Source organism: Sceloporus undulatus, chromosome 4 (assembly GCF_019175285.1).
Source record: "Sceloporus undulatus isolate JIND9_A2432 ecotype Alabama chromosome 4, SceUnd_v1.1, whole genome shotgun sequence".
NCBI lineage: Eukaryota > Metazoa > Chordata > Lepidosauria > Squamata > Phrynosomatidae > Sceloporus > Sceloporus undulatus.
The window spans coordinates 82,051,819-82,067,598 of NC_056525.1; the positions used below are offsets into that span (position 1 = coordinate 82,051,819).

At 38.6% G+C, this 15,780-nt stretch overlaps 1 protein-coding gene across 2 annotated transcripts in view; it reads left to right on the plus strand.

The window, feature by feature from the left end:
* The first annotated feature begins 1,421 nt into the window (after nucleotides 1-1,421).
* The window catches only part of SCP2 (sterol carrier protein 2), a 38,569-nt gene continuing 24,210 nt past the window's right edge, over nucleotides 1,422-15,780 (plus strand). Inside the window, exons 1-9 of one of the 2 annotated variants that reach the window (XM_042461892.1) lie at nucleotides 1,422-1,582; nucleotides 3,668-3,725; nucleotides 6,118-6,189; nucleotides 7,004-7,135; nucleotides 8,207-8,274; nucleotides 9,423-9,549; nucleotides 11,563-11,626; nucleotides 12,608-12,694; nucleotides 14,897-15,047. In XM_042461892.1, the coding sequence (XP_042317826.1) occupies nucleotides 1,529-1,582; nucleotides 3,668-3,725; nucleotides 6,118-6,189; nucleotides 7,004-7,135; nucleotides 8,207-8,274; nucleotides 9,423-9,549; nucleotides 11,563-11,626; nucleotides 12,608-12,694; nucleotides 14,897-15,047 (813 nt within the window). In that variant the 5' untranslated portion in view covers nucleotides 1,422-1,528. The remainder of the gene's footprint in view (nucleotides 1,583-3,667; nucleotides 3,726-6,117; nucleotides 6,190-7,003; nucleotides 7,136-8,206; nucleotides 8,275-9,422; nucleotides 9,550-11,562; nucleotides 11,627-12,607; nucleotides 12,695-14,896; nucleotides 15,048-15,780) is intronic. The other variant, XM_042461893.1, reaches the window with a different exon arrangement.

Consider the following 15,780-nt stretch of genomic DNA (forward strand, 5'->3'; position numbering starts at 1 on the left):
TTTGAGGCTGAGAGTATGTGCCTTGGCCAGGGTCACCCACATTGCCAGGAGTCGAATCCTGGTCTCCAGAGACCCAAGTCCAGCAACACTGTCAAACCACTGCACCCATGCTCACTATAGGACTTTATCACACAGGGACCTATGTGCTTGCATCCTAAAAATGGTTAACGTCTCGGCATCCCGGAAAAGCACACAGACGCACAATTGTTTATCACACACAAAGCATAACAGCGCTTTTAAAAAAGCACATTAGTATTGCGAGAGAATGGCTTGAAAGCACATTTGTTTGTGTAAATGTGTGTGTGTATGTGTATGTTGGAAATGACATGATCGCACACAAAAGTTTGTGTGTGTGTATATATATATATATATGTGTGTGTGTGTGTGTGTGTGTATATGTATATATATAATTTATATATAAACACACACTATATATATATATATATGTATACATTATATATAAAATATTATATTAGATTATTGTTTATGTGCTTGACATGAAGCACACAACAGTTGTGTGTGTATATATAGTTATATATATGTTTGTGTTATATATATATATATATATATATATATATATATAAAAGATTATTGTTTATGAGCTTTCATGTCGTTTCCAACGTATGGCAACCCCAAAGCAAACCCATTGTGCAGTTTTCTCAGCAAATTCCTTCCGAGGGCGTTTGCTATTGCTATCCTCTGAGGCTGAGAGAGTGTGACTTCCTCAAGGTCACCCACTGGGTTTAATGGTAGACCATGAATCGGAGTCTCAGCACTCAAACCATTACTCCATGAGAAATGGCTCATTTTTACAGTACTCTACAGTGTAGATCCGCGCCAGTGTGACCAGAATGTCATAACTACAAAGGAGGTCAAGGCACTACAGAATGAGGGGCATTCGAGGAAAGTGTAGGGGCATTACAAAAGAAAAGCTAGAAACACCCCTACATTCATGCTTCTTAGTCATGCTCAAAATGGAGGACATTTTGGAATTCCTCCTGGACAGAGAGATGGAAATGTCAGACATGTCCTGGAAAAGGAGGACAGCTGGTCACCTGTCTGGTTCATGTTTACTCAGGCTGCATTTTGGGTGCATGATGCCATTATTACAAATACAGCTTGAATTAAAAGGTATAGCCTTGTTAGTCTGTATGTTGAGAGATATTGGAGCACCTTTGAGACTTTGAGAAGGCAAGAAGTTGGCAGCATGAGCTCTGCTCGGCTCTGGGCCCCACAACAAACTCCAACTCCCAGAATTCCATAGCCTTGAGCCAGACAAAGAGTTACAGCGCTGCCAAACCGGGTTACTCCCCCAGTGTGGCTGCGGCCTCAATGCCTAGGAGGCTGCTGCTGCTGCTGTAGGAAGGCGGCGCCTGTCAGGAAGCCTGGCCTCCTTTCGACCTTTGCCTGAGAGAAGGAGGAGGAGGAGCCGTTGTGGCGCCAGCAGTTGAGCAACCACCACCCAGCCCCGGTTGCACCCACAGCACCAGCACCAGCACCAGCACCAGGCTTCAGGGTAGTGGCCAGCATGGCTCCGTCCCAGTTAAGGAGGGTCTTCGTGGTGGGAGTCGGCATGACCAAGGTAAGGGGACGGGGGTCCCTGGGTGGCACAGGCTGAAAAGGGGGGGGGGAGAAAGGTTGCTTGGGTGTGCCCCCCCTCTTTGTGGCGACCCTCCTCGCAATCGCATTTGGAGTGCATCTTGTTGAGTGCATTCAAGTCCTCTCTGACCGATGGCTTTCCTTGGCGAGTTTCTTCAGAGAGGGTTTGCCATTCTCATCCTCTCTGAGGCTGAGAGAGTGTGACTTGCCCAATGGGTTTATATGACTGAGATGGGATTTGAACCCTCGTCTCCCAGTGTCCTAGGGCAACCCTAAGGCGAACCTCTAATGGGATTTTCTTTCCAAATTTCTTCAGAGGGGAGTATACCATTCCCATCCCCTCTGAGGCTGAGAGAGTGTGACTTGCCCAAGGTCACCCAGTGGGTTTCCGTCATAGAGCTGGAACTCGAACCCTGGACTCAAGAGTCATAGTCCAACGCTTCAACCACTGCGCCACTCGGGCTCAGCATCTGCGCTGCAGAAATAACCACACTTTTAACTGCCAGGGTAGGAAATCCTGGGGATTGTACCCTGCCTTTCTCCCAAAATAGGATTCTCTTAAAGGGGTTTGTTTAATATAAAAAGAAAGGAACGTATAATGGCTTGGAATTAAAAATTAAGATAGATAGATAGATAGATAGATAGATAGATAGATAGGTCTTGGAATTAAAAGGTGTGTGTGTGTGTGTGTGTGTGTGTGTCTCAAAATTAAAAATCCCTCTTGGAAGTGGGAATGAAATGTGTGGATGCAGCCTGGTTTCGTAGCTCAGCTCAGATGTTGGAATACAGTGTCTCAAAGCATGAGCAGAGTGTCTCTGAGCATGAACAGAGTGGCTGCCGCTCATTGCTCGAGCAGCTGCACTTTGCTTTATCGAGCTGAATTTATCTGATGTAAACACCTTCAGAGGAAGGACTCAGTTTGCATCTGCACTGAAAAAATAATCCAGTTTGATGCCACTTTAACTGCCCTTGGCTCCATGTTGTGAAATGCTGGGATTTGTAGTTTGTTGTGGCACCTGACAGATGACTCAACTACAGTTCCCAAGATTCCATTGCACCAAGCCATAACGGAAGTTAAAGTGGTGCCATCAAGGTGTCGAGGGTAAACGCTCGACCCTCTTTTTGTGTCTTGGGGGGGGGGCTCTTAGCCTCTCAAAATGGTGGCACTTAGTCTTGACCCCCCCTTCCCAAAATCCTGGCTACGTCCTTGACAATAGCTTGCCAGGTCTTTGTTACAACAAAGTTTCTCAGCTTTGTTAGTATAATATGGTATAAGGGAAAACTTGTTTTCAAGGAAGCTCCAGCAGGAATTATGCAACATAAAACCTTTGTACTTGGTTGTCATGTGCCTTCAAGTCATTTCCAACTTATGGTGATCCTATCACAGAGTTTTCTTGGCAAGATTTGTGCAGAGGGTGTTTGTCTTTGCCTTCCTCTGAAGTTGAGAGAGTGTAACTTGCCCAAGCTCACATAATTCTGAACCCTGTGTTCAGAGTTATAGTCCAGTGCTCTAACCACTACATCACATTGGCTTTCACCTTTGTACAGTGGTGCCTCGGGTTACGAAATTAATTCGTAACGCGGCCGCTTTCGTAACCCGAAAAGCCTTCGTAAGCCGAATTGCCATAGGCGCTAATGGGGAAAAGCCGCGATTCCGTGCGAAAAAGCCGAAAAAAGCACCAAAAGTTTTTTCGTAACCCGAAAAAACATTCGTAACCCGAAACAATAATTCCCTATGGGATTTTTTCGTATCCTGAAAATTTCGTAACCTGGGTATTTCGTATCCCGAGGTACCACTGTATTACTCGTTAATATAGATCAAGAAACACTTCTACTCTCCATGCATCTGAGGAAGTAGCCAGACTCAAGTCTACGAAAGCTTATTTTACCAGCTTCTTTCTTTTAGTCTCAAAGGTGCTACAAGATCCCTTTGCATACTGATTTTTCAGACTAACACGGTTATGTCTTTGATTTCTACATTTTGTATTCACAACAGAATATAGCTAGGATAGAAGAAGGTGCAGGGGAAGCACTCGCAGAGACTTATTTTTGCATTTTCTTCTAACAGTTTGAAAAGCCCGGAACCCGTGACAATTTTGATTATCCTGATATGGCTAAAGAAGCAGGTAATTTGGTTATTTCTTTTAAAAATATTAGGACCTCACCAGCAGCTTAGCAGTATCAGTATAAGTTTATTTGGTCGTTGACCAGTATAAAATATATAAATAAAATGATAATACAATAATAGTTGTACAGTATAATTATTAGAACAGGATTCAAAAAACAAATATCAGAGTCAAACTCCACCAATTATCATCAGTTGTCACCAGCCAATTGGGGGCACATTTTGCACATAATACAGTCTGCCCTCTCTATACACGGGGGATCCGTTCTGGACTCCCCCTGCATATGGGAAAAATAGCGTATGCTCAAGCCCTGTAGGAAAGAATTAGGCGCGTGCACACGGCAACACGCATGGTGCGGGTATGCGCGTCATTACTTCTAATGGGGCTTGCCTTCCGTTTAAGCTCAGAGCCGCGGAAGGCAAATCCACCTGTGAGGAGGGCTGACTGTATAACAGAATTTTGCTACCTTAAGTACATCAATTGGATCCTGATTGTCCAACAGATATCGCAAATAAAAGGCAACAGCTTAGCTGTTTCACCCACATTACATTCTGTGATGAACTGGTATGTGAGTGTATTTACATCTAGCAACCTCTCATCCCCCAAAACTAAAGGAAAGTGGAAGACTTGTAAAGAAGTTCAGCTTCTTTACAAGAGTAGCAGTGTTGCTGTGACTGAGAGCAATTGCAGCAGCTCAGAACTGTGGAGTAATATAACCCTGGCTAGTTTCTGCAAACAGTTGCACCAGAACTGCATTTCCCAAACTCAGGTATGTGTGGGCTTTAGGGATAGTTTGCCTGTGACCTTTGTTTGGGATAATGCCTAAATCCGACTGAAGTCTATGAAAGCTCACACTGCCAACTTCTTTCTTTCAGTTAGTCTCAAAGGTGCTACAAGATCTGTACATACTGATTCTACAGAGTAACATGGCTATATCTTTGAATAATGCCTGTTTAATTGCCTACAGAAGAATGAGGTGGTGGCTGGAACAGTTGCTGCATATGTCATGTTTAGCTAAATTTGCTCCATCATTATCAATTTTAGGCATGTTACAATGTCAGTCCCCTAATTTGGGGCATTTTGAACTTCAACATTAATGATATATATTTAACTGGGTTTTATTTTGTTCTGACGGTTTAATTGTGTTTTAACTTTTGCATCTTGTGGATTTTTAGCCATTCTTTTTAAATCATTGTAAGACACTTTGAGTCCCAATCTGGGGAAAAGGCAGGATAAAAATAAATATCATAACAACACCCAGAGGCCCTAACCATCATGGCCAATGATAAGAGATTATGGGAGCCTTAGTCCTTAATCTGGAGGACCAGATTTTCTCCATCTTTGCAATAAGCAATTGGTAGAGTTTTTAAAATGTAGGTTACCCATGTCAGAATAACAGATATGTTTTTTTTAATTTATTACAATATTTCTTAGTTGCCTCTCAGCCTGTTAGGGCCTCTGAGGTGATATAGAGCACTCATAAGAATTCACTTTTAATGCTTTCTGATCTCTTGAAGAATGAGTATACAGTAATCTGTTAGAACATGGGAGGGAAACTTTAGTGCCAGTTATTTGCCTTCAAACCCACCATAGGCTGGATGTGGTTAGAAAATAGTCAAATAAATAAATAAATGCAAAAAAAAAAAATCAAATTGGGAAAGTGACTGGACTTGTACTTCCAGGTTTGACTGAGGGGGATTTCAGGAGCAGATTGGGAGGCCTATATTCTCTTGTAAAAACAGCAATTCCTGGAGTCATCCCAAATTTTTTGGTAGAAGGGTTTTTGCATGTGAGGCCTTGGATGCCACAAAATCACTGGGAGGCCACATGCAACATGTACATTGCATTTTGTCATGCCTTCATTTAAAAAAAAAACAGAACTAATTTAATGCTTATTTAACTGTTACATTCATGTCTTTTGAGGGAAAGAGAACCAGTAAACATCATTCTGTGAAAGATAGCTTTTCAGTTACGCCTTGCTACATTGGGAAAATCATGTGCAAGCAATGAGACATGCCAACTTTATAATATGTGATCATACAGATATATCATTAGCACACATTTTCATGATTACAGTAGTTTGAAAAGTACTGCTACAGCTGTATTGCTTATTTGAAAATTCTTCATACTTGCTATTGGTGATGGTGTTATATGTGCTGCATCTGTTTATCCCTAATTATTATAATAGCAGCAGACACCTTGTCTGAACTGGCCCAAGGTTTTAAGAAATAATAATTTAATCTTCTTAAGAGTACATGCATGTACTTGTATTTCATTTGCTTTTAAAATGTAATCCCTCCTCCCCACAAAGAATTCCTCATTCTGTTTTTTTAAAAAAATATTGACTTTTTTAAAAAAAATAAGGGCTTCTCAATGTTTTAAACACACTCAGGTCAAAAGGCTCTTGCTGATGCAGGCATTCCCTATTCTGCTGTGGAACAAGCATGTGTGGGCTATGTTAATGGTAAGTAATGTTCCTGTTAAAGCTTTGAGCTTTACCCTGGGCTTAATTCTTTATGCCTTCATGTTGATCTTCTAACATATCACTGGGACAAAGTGAACTCTCTAAAGGCAGTCTTACACAGTTCTCCAAAATGGAGGTGTTCACTGCTCAGTTGTAGTGCTAACTGCTCACCTTGCCAAGTAAACCATTCTCTGAAACTGGGTGTATGGAGGAAAGTGACAAGTTCTCATAAACCTTTCAACATACCTGAGTGTTTTGTGACTTACATGTTTGCCAGATTGCCTTTCTATCTACAGGTTATAGAGCAAGCTCTGTGTAACTAGGATTGTTAGCATCCTGTAAACAACTCAGCCATGGTTCTTGATATGAAACAGGCAATGTTTGAGACATTGTGTTTTGTTATGAGTACTTCTACTCTCAATATGCATGGGTAGCCACATTGGTCATATACTTTACTTAAGTATACTTTACTTAAGTTGGTCACTACTTTACGTAAAATAATACTGGTCAGTTGATTTAACTTGACACAATTGATTCACGCAGATGTGTGTCATGGGTGAATAAAAATTTACCTAATAAAATTTGGAAAAGATGCAAGTATATATGGTGCTTTGTCATTAAGTGAGTCTTGAATTGTAGTAAATAGGAGGGATATAAATAAAGTTAAACTATTTCTAGAAATGCCAGGCATTGGTTTTACCCATCACTGTGTTAACAAATTTTTGAATAATTTCTCCATTCTGGTAGGAGAATAAAGAATATGATATTTCTTTGTCTGTTATGTGACTCTGCACCTTGCCTTCTTCACATACAGGTGATTCAACCTGTGGTCAGAGAGCTATTTATCATAGTTTGGGGCTAACAGGTATTCCTATCATAAATGTTAATAACAACTGCTCAACTGGATCTACTGCATTATTCATGGCTAGACAAATAATCCAGGGAGGTGAGTTGTGTTCTTTCTTTTAGCAAATATTTCTAGATTTGATGTTATCCCTGCTGGCTGTGTGACTGCTTTGAGGAAGAATGAAAGACTGGACCTCCATATTCTCACCAGGCCAAATTTCTTTGCCTTCCTCCTCAATAATACTATTCTAGATTATTGATTTACTTTGTAACACACTCTCCTCTAGCTACAAACTGCATAAACTGCTGAAGTTTGTGCCTGAATGCACAATACTCCCATTTTTTATCTAAAAAAAGAGGGGGTGAGGGCCAGGTCCTCCTCCGAACTTTGGTTCACTCATTGCTCAAATTCAGATCTCAGCAGGAAGACTCTTCCTCACCTACTACTGGCATGTAAACATTTTAACAAAAGTTAGTTGGATTTTCCAGCTATCATTTTCTGAAGATTGGTATTTTTTTCCTTTTATTTTCTACTACTAAAAGTGTGCTTAGCAAAATCAAGGAAAAAAATCAGCATTGATTTTATCATAAAAACATAAAAATAATCCCTTACGGATTCTCACAGTTCTGATATTAGTGTTGTTCACATTGCATAGCACTAACATGGAGAAATTTTTATCAGCTGCAGCATAATTCTATGTTTTAAAATTAAGCTCTGTGTGTGTGTGTGTGTGTGTGTGGATATGCACATATCTATATTTATATTTCTGTGTATATATTAGAAACAAATGCAGTGCTAATGGTAAATGAAAATATCAGTCTTTTCTCTCTTTTCTCCTTTCCCCAAACACAACAACAACTATTATTATTATTATTATTTTATTAATATTAATATCTCACTCTTTCTCTAAAACTAGGACACAATAATTCTGATGCGAGTTTAAATTTAGTCACTTTTTATGGAAACAAGCTGCTGGGCCAATTTTACACTTCTGTAGGGATTATGCAACTTTATAAAAATGTGCAGTCTCACAACATATTGTTAAAGCCATAGGAAGTTTTAATAACAAGTTTCAGCTGTGTTCATGTCTGCATTAAAGTCTATATGTATATCAGGTTTAAAATATTGATTAAAGTGCACATTTTAAGAGTTCAAAAATTTATATTTAAGGCTTGGCTGACTGTGTCCTGGCTCTTGGTTTTGAGAAGATGGCGAAAGGACCCCTTTCAGGAGTAGTAGTAAGTGTCTGAACATATTTTTGTAAGGGAAAAAATTGAGTTTATCCTTCCATGTTGGGAAAGTGCATGATAGCATTTCATTACTTTAGTTGGGAGAAATTATGGCAGTCATGTTTCTAATGATGTATAACATTTGTAATGTGCTTGAGACATTTTTAAAAAAATGTCAAAGATGTTCCGGACATCTTTTCATCTTCCCTCATGACTTGCCTTTTGTAATGAAATCAAAACTATATTCTCTAATCTTGATGTCTTTTTCTGCTCTTCCAAACTTGGAACTCTCCTCCTCTTTCCTTTAAAAAATGTCTTTCCAGTGTATACACTTCCTATTGATTGACAGTGTCATTGTCTACCCTGCAAAGTGATCTTGTATCACTTTTCAGATTAATTGAGAGAAAGAATTAAGTTGGTGGCATAAGCTTTCATAGATTTAAGTGTACTTCATCAGATCAACCCAATGCTTATTGATTAATGCTATAACATAAAGTTATATTTAATATATATTTAGCTGCAGTCTTGTTCCTGTTTATCTGGGAGTTAGTACTGTTAAGCTCAATGGAGTTCATTTTATTAGTACAATAGTATTGGGCTGCAAAACAGCTTTATAAATAAAACAACAAGTTTTCTTACTTGCTGAAACTCCAGAAGCTCCTAACTGCAAGATGAGAATAGTAATTGTGCCAACTATTTTAATATTCTAGCCTTTAGTGCTGCCCCATCTTGGAAGCTTCTCATTGCTCCAGTATGTTCAGTAATCTCTCTCTTCTTGTTATTGAATTATCTGTGCCCTTCTAATCTTCAATTTTGCCCATTTGTTTTGGCTATTTACTTTCATTTTACAGTACAGTAGTGAAGTCTTCTAATTCTGCATATACTGTATACAGTACATTGCATTTAAAATCTATGTAATTTTCCTGCTTGAAACACAGAATTTTATGTTTTCCTACTGCTTCCTTGTCCCACTGTTTACAGATAAATTGTTGTTGTTATTATTGTTGTTGTTATTATTATTATTATTTCAAGTACGAGGTTATTGAAATTATGCTTTGAAAATATCTGTATGCTAGCCTGTGAGAGCATAGTTGAAATATTCTTTCTGCTTTGTATTCACTTGTGGTTGCTAACATGCAGAACTCTTTTTGTTGAAGTTCACTGACAGGGTGAGTCCAATTGACAAGCATCTGGAATTGATGGTAAACAAGTTCGGCTTAGCGACAGCACCCATTACTCCACAGATGTTTGGAAATGCTGGCAAAGAACATATGGAGAAATATGGTACAGTGCTAATGTTGGTCAAACCTATTATAACTGCAAAGAACACAATTCTGGTCAGAACCTAAAAACATTCTGGTGGATCATATTGCTTTCACTAAACTCAATAATAATTTCATCACTGCTCACATCTACTTATGCTTAAAAATATACTCTAGAAGGCTAGTAAACTCTCTGAAGCAGATTTGTGTCATGTGGTGCATGGGGGAATGATAAAGTTTCAATTTTTCCAATGCTGGGAATAAGGGTACATCGTTGGATCTTGACTGCTATTTTATAAATAAAAATAAAGAGTTTACCGAGTAGTGTTATTAATGATGTGGCAGATGTCTGTCCAAACATCCATATCCAGCAATATTAACTCTTGAAGAGGCATAGTTTCAGTTGCAATGCATGGATTTTTGAAGTTCTATATTTGTTTCATTGTCACAACTGTGAAAAAACATGAAAATGACTGCTCTTGCAGATGACTACTATTAGCAGAAAATGACTACTGAAGAAAGTCAGGGAAGAAAGTGCAAAAGCAGTTTATAGTTGAAGAAAATAAAAATAATGACAGTGGCTCATTTACATAATTTTATACAATAAAGACATTCAGATTTCAAAAGATTTCTTCTACCTTGTCTCAGTCTTAATCAGAATGGGGATGGCAGTCAAGAAATCTGAAGACTAAGGTGTGAAAGGGCAGCTTATGAAGCAGTTACACAAGATCCTGAAGTGTCAAGATGCATAATTGAATACAAAAGTTAGGATTGTCCATGACGTGTGATGCTGGAAATGTGGCGCTGGAGAAGAGTTCTACAGATGTTATGGACTGCTAAAAAGGCAAATAAATGAGTCATAGACCTCATTCCCAGAATAAACTGGTTTGCAAACTGTTTCGAAGTGGTTTAAATGGCCCTTTTTCACACTTGCGCCAAATCATGGGAGTGGTTTGACGTGTGCATCCCAGCACCAGACCCATTTAAACTGCTTCTTTCAGGTCTGCTAAATCCCTCACGTCTGTTGCGATAAACCGAATTAGCGCAAGTGTGAATGGGATGCAGTTCTGTGAGGTGCAATTGTCCGGCCACCTCTTGAACCTCCCCCTCCCTGGGCAAAGCACCATTTTTGGGCTGTCACTCTGCTCCCCCTCTTTACAGCCACTCCTGTGTTGTTATTTTTTTTAACTTTTAGAACTTTGGGGGAACATTCCCCCATCTCGTGATATTTTGAGTATACCTGTCTTTGCCAGACAGCATTTTTGGTTGCTTTCTTTTTTTATGACGACAATGCGACAGAGCATGTCACCAAATTTGGGTGGAATCGTTGATGCGATTGCCATGATTGACGGGGTGGAAGCTGTGGAAGAGGGTCCTTTTTGAATCGATTCATTGGTAAATGTGAACAAGAAGTGGGTTAATTTGGAACAGGAAAAATCTATTGGCTCAAATGTAGTGTGAACGATGCTCCACTGTTTAACCGAACCATCCATTTGGATCACAAAGCGAATTATTTGTAAGTGGGAATGGGGCCCTAGAGCAGCAAATCAAGTCTGAACTCTCCCTAGAAATCAAGGTGACTAAACTGAGACTGTCATATTTTGGCCATATGAGTAGACATGTCTCACTAGAAAATACAATGATGCTTGGCAAGAAAAAGAGGAAGGTGGCATCCCAGATGAATAGACTCAATGAAGGAAGCCACAGCCCTGAGTCTGTAAGATCTGAGCAGGGCTTTTGAGGATAGCTGATTTGGAGGTCTCTCATTCATGGGATTCTGATGGCAGTTAGCAACTTGCATCTAGCGCAGAATAGTTTCTGTAGGTTCTTGAGCATATGTAACTGACCTGTAAATTATGTGCTTTATTTGCTTGGAATGGGACAAAGCTGGGTTATGAAGAAATCAGCCTTTCATAGGCATGCTTTATATTAATTTTGTAGGGATCTTAGAAATACAAGGCTTCTAATTAATTCTGTCGAAGATTAAATTTTTATCCTTCTTCAGTTAAGATTTGTTTGGTTTTTTTTTTTTTAGGCACAAAACCAGAACACTTTGCAAAAATTGCATGGAAGAATCATAAGCATTCAGTTAATAACCCGTAAGTAAGCTATTTTTCATTATATCCTAATTGGAAGCAAAATTAAATAAAGTTTTGCATTATAGAAAAATGCTTTAAGATTCTATTAAACAATGTTTTTTTAAACTGCTGTACTTATTATTTATTACATCTATTCCTCCAAAAAAGAAAAATTAGGCATGATCTCATCTTCAGAGTCAGTACAGGTTGAGTATCCATTATCCAAATTGTTTGGGACCAGAAATATTCCACATTTCAGATTTTGATTTTTGATTTTGGAACACCCGTATTTGCATATACAGGCTAGAGAGAGACTACTAATCTGTGAAATGGAAGGAGACGTGTATTCCTACCATTTCACAGATCATTCTGTCTGTCCAATCACAACTCTCTTCAGTGTCTCAAATACACAAGTAGAGGTACTTACTATCCTGCTTGTGTTGTAGCTCAAAAAGTTTTGAATTTTGGAGTATTTCAGATTTTGGAATTCCAGATAAGGAATATTTGACCTGTATTGTTCAAAATCAAGGCAATTTTGGAAAACCCAGAGACCAGATTTTAGCCTTCAAAAATTTCACACACTCAGCTTTCACAGACTAAAATGTAAGAATAAAATGGAAGTGCTTGCATGTTTAATTCTGTTTTTTCTAAATGTTGGAGTGCGGTTTAAAGAGCTGTTATTTGTGGGAACAATCTTTTCAAGCAATTTTTCTTTGACGGGTTACCAGAGTTGTTCCAAAAAGGACTGTTGGTAACAGAAATACTCTTTGCCCATTCCCCTCTGAATACAAACGAAATAGGATGGTAACAAGAAAGAAATATCCACAGATTTTTAACCTCATGCTTATGGAAACAGAATACTGGGGCATGTAGGCATTAATTTGATCTAGCACATATACAAATGAGAATGGTTTGTAAAAAATTAAGACAATGATACACTGGTTCTGTTTATTGTCATAGATATTGTATTAATTAAGATGCTTTCCCTTTTGCCCTTGACAGAAATTCTCAGTTTCAAAAAGAGTACAATTTAGATGAAGTCCTACAGTCACGCAAGGTTTATGATTTCTTGACAATCTTACAGTGCTGGTAAGACTGATGTGTTAGTTGTGATCTACACTTTTCTTATACACATACAATTTCCTTTTGAGTCTATTAGCTTGAACTTTCAGTTTGTGATTTTTTTAAAAAAAATCTAATTCTATCTAGTTATTGTATCTGGCTGGAAATGGTTAGATGGATCATGCAAGATCATTACGGTGGGCCCTTGGTATCTGCTGAAGTTTGGTTCCAGGATGCCCCCCCCCCCAGAATACCAAAATCCATGGATGCTCAAATCCCATTAAACACAATGGCACAGTGAAATGATATCCCTTATATATAATGGCAAAAGCAAGGGTTTGCTTATGGAATTTATATTATTTTTGAATATTTTAAAGCCATGGAAGTTTGAATCCGTGGATAGAAAATCCATGGATACAGTGGGCTGACTGTATTACAATGAAAGGCCAGTTAGAGCCTTTGATCATAGCAGAGGTACTCATCTTAGGATGGTGAGTTAGAACCAAATTTCAGGCAGAAAAAAGTTTAGAATCATCAACCAAAGAAACATTTATTAAGGAAATACATTCTTGGATAGCAATAGCCTGGTCCTTTCTAAACCAGTCTAAAAAAGAAAAGGGTGATGAGGGAGACATGTTGTGGCATGTCCTCCATTATCAAAGATCAGCCTGGAAGAGAATAGAGGGGTTCAATCTGGACTGGTTCTTTTTCTGTTAAAACTAAGGACAGTCACTTAATACACCCTAATTTCTAATTGAAGTAGAAAATGCTTCCTGCCTAAAGCTATTGGTGATAGGTGGTTGACAGAGGAAAGAAAAGCAGGACAGGAGGACAAAAAATTCCTAATCCCTCTCTGTCTAAGCCATCTCATCCCCAATGGACAAGGGCAGCACACTGTGAAGTCGAAGGCTTTCATAATCGGCATCCATAGTTTTTTGTGGGTTTTGTGGGCACACTGCTATTTTCTTCCAACAAATGTATCAGTTGAATCTTCATAAGGAAGCATAGCTGTTGAATAAGGTAGCTGTGGAGTCCTAATACAAAGCTTTTGTTCCTGTGGAGTTTTCTCTCATGGTGTCAAGAACTGAACCTGGGATCTTTTGTATGCAAAACCTCTGTTTTATATCTGATCTAGAAACTCTTGCCAGTGTGCCTTAATTTATGGCAGCTTTTCATATTGATGAAACTAATGGTTATGTGGCTGTTGTATACTGTAGATACCAGCAATGTTTCCCTTATTCTGAAAAACCACTCTGTCCTTTTGCAGGGATTTGATGGTAGTGAACCTAATTGCAAGAAAAACCTGTAACTAGTCAGGGTCACTGCTTTTATATTTAAATATGACATGATATAGACATAACTAGACACATCTAAATCACATTATTTCAATAGTGTAGACCCAGAGCTTGGAAAGTTATGTCTTAAAAGCAAATCCGTATCTTATTACCAAGCTCCCCCTGTGGTATGTTATTACTGTTATTACTGAAAACCTATTTTAGTAGCTCTTTACATTGTTACTTTCTCTTAGTTTTTACTTCCATCTAAAAGGGTTGTAAAAATGACCAAAATATGGAAAATGCCCTTACAGTGCCCAAGAAAATACATCTTAATCTCCAAGAATTAGCAAGAAAAGACTATGAGCAACCAAATTGTATAGAGAAAAAAATAACATTCATTTTTCTTTTCTTTAAGTAAAAGAGTTGACACTATGTCATCATTATCCTGAAACATTACATAGTACTGTAGATAATGTCATTCTTTGTAAGGTGTTGCTTCCTAGCTCTGGGTTCTCCCACTGAAAATAACAAGATAACAAGAAAGATGCATGTATGTATATAATTGATACTGTTTGAGCTGCCTTCCTAAATCTTGTTTTATGAACACTCTTTAAGGCCAGTTGCTTTTGATTTAGGAGTCCTCACTTCATGTAAATGTCCTTGCTCCAAATGTTTGCCTCTCCCAGGAAAAAAACATACTTTTAAGGACTTCATATTGTGTATATAATGGCAAAATCTTTTTCCTGATGGTCTCATGGTGTTAAGTTTTACTGTTAGTTTGGTGTACAGTGGGAGGTGCCATTAGTCTCCTTTGGGTCAGTTGTTGACTTCTAGTTTGCTTTTAATTAGTAACTGATTTGTATTCTTTCTTTTCTTTTTTGTCCCATTACCTTTTGTTCTTTGAATAAAAGACAAATGTGATTAAAAATGTGGATTTCTGTATTTCACTTAGTCCAACGTCTGATGGTGCAGCAGCTGCAGTACTGGCTAGTGAAGAGTTTGTGAGGAAGAACAGCTTGGAGCCGAGAGCTGTTGAAATTGTTGCCCAAGAAATGATGACTGATCTTCCAAGCACGTTTGAAGAGAACAGTGTCATAAAAATGGTAGGTTTCATCTCTTAAAATTATACGATTATTATATTAACTTTTACATTTTTCCAAAAATGTTTGTTAGTACAAAAAGATAAGACAGTCCTTGTCCAGTGGATCAGATGATAATAGGTAGTATACAAATAGGAAAAGGAATGGGGGGAAAGGAGGAAATCAAGAACAGAAGCAGTAGCTTCGTCTCTAGTTGTCAGACGAGGCCACATTGAGTCTCTTCCACCCACCCACCCTCAGATATGAAATAAAGGAGGCGTCTAAGAAAAAGTGTATGTGTAACTGACACCTGACACCTTATGGCATTGGTAATTGTTTATAGAACACTTGTGAGTATTCACTGTGGAATAAAAAGTGATTTTTATGATATGTGAAATAATTCCTGATTGTAAAACCTTACTACAGAGTGCAATGATTGATAAGAGAACATCTGTTGAGGGAAATGGAAATCCTATCTTCTTTGTAAATTTAACCTAGAGTCTCTTGCTTTGCCTTTAGAATACAGTAGTCATGGAGTGGATGCCCTCTAAATGCAGAACTTGAAGTGGAGTGGGACTCCACAGAAGCCATCCCAATTCTTTTCAGACATAGGGCCAGAGCAGAAAGGCTTCCAGCTGGCTTGCAGGCATGGCTTACAGATGACGCACACCACCAAGACACCGGCTTCCAGCCACCTGGATGGCCATGCAGCTGGAATGCCTTAAGCCGGCTTCTGGCCGTGGAGGGGAGAAAAACC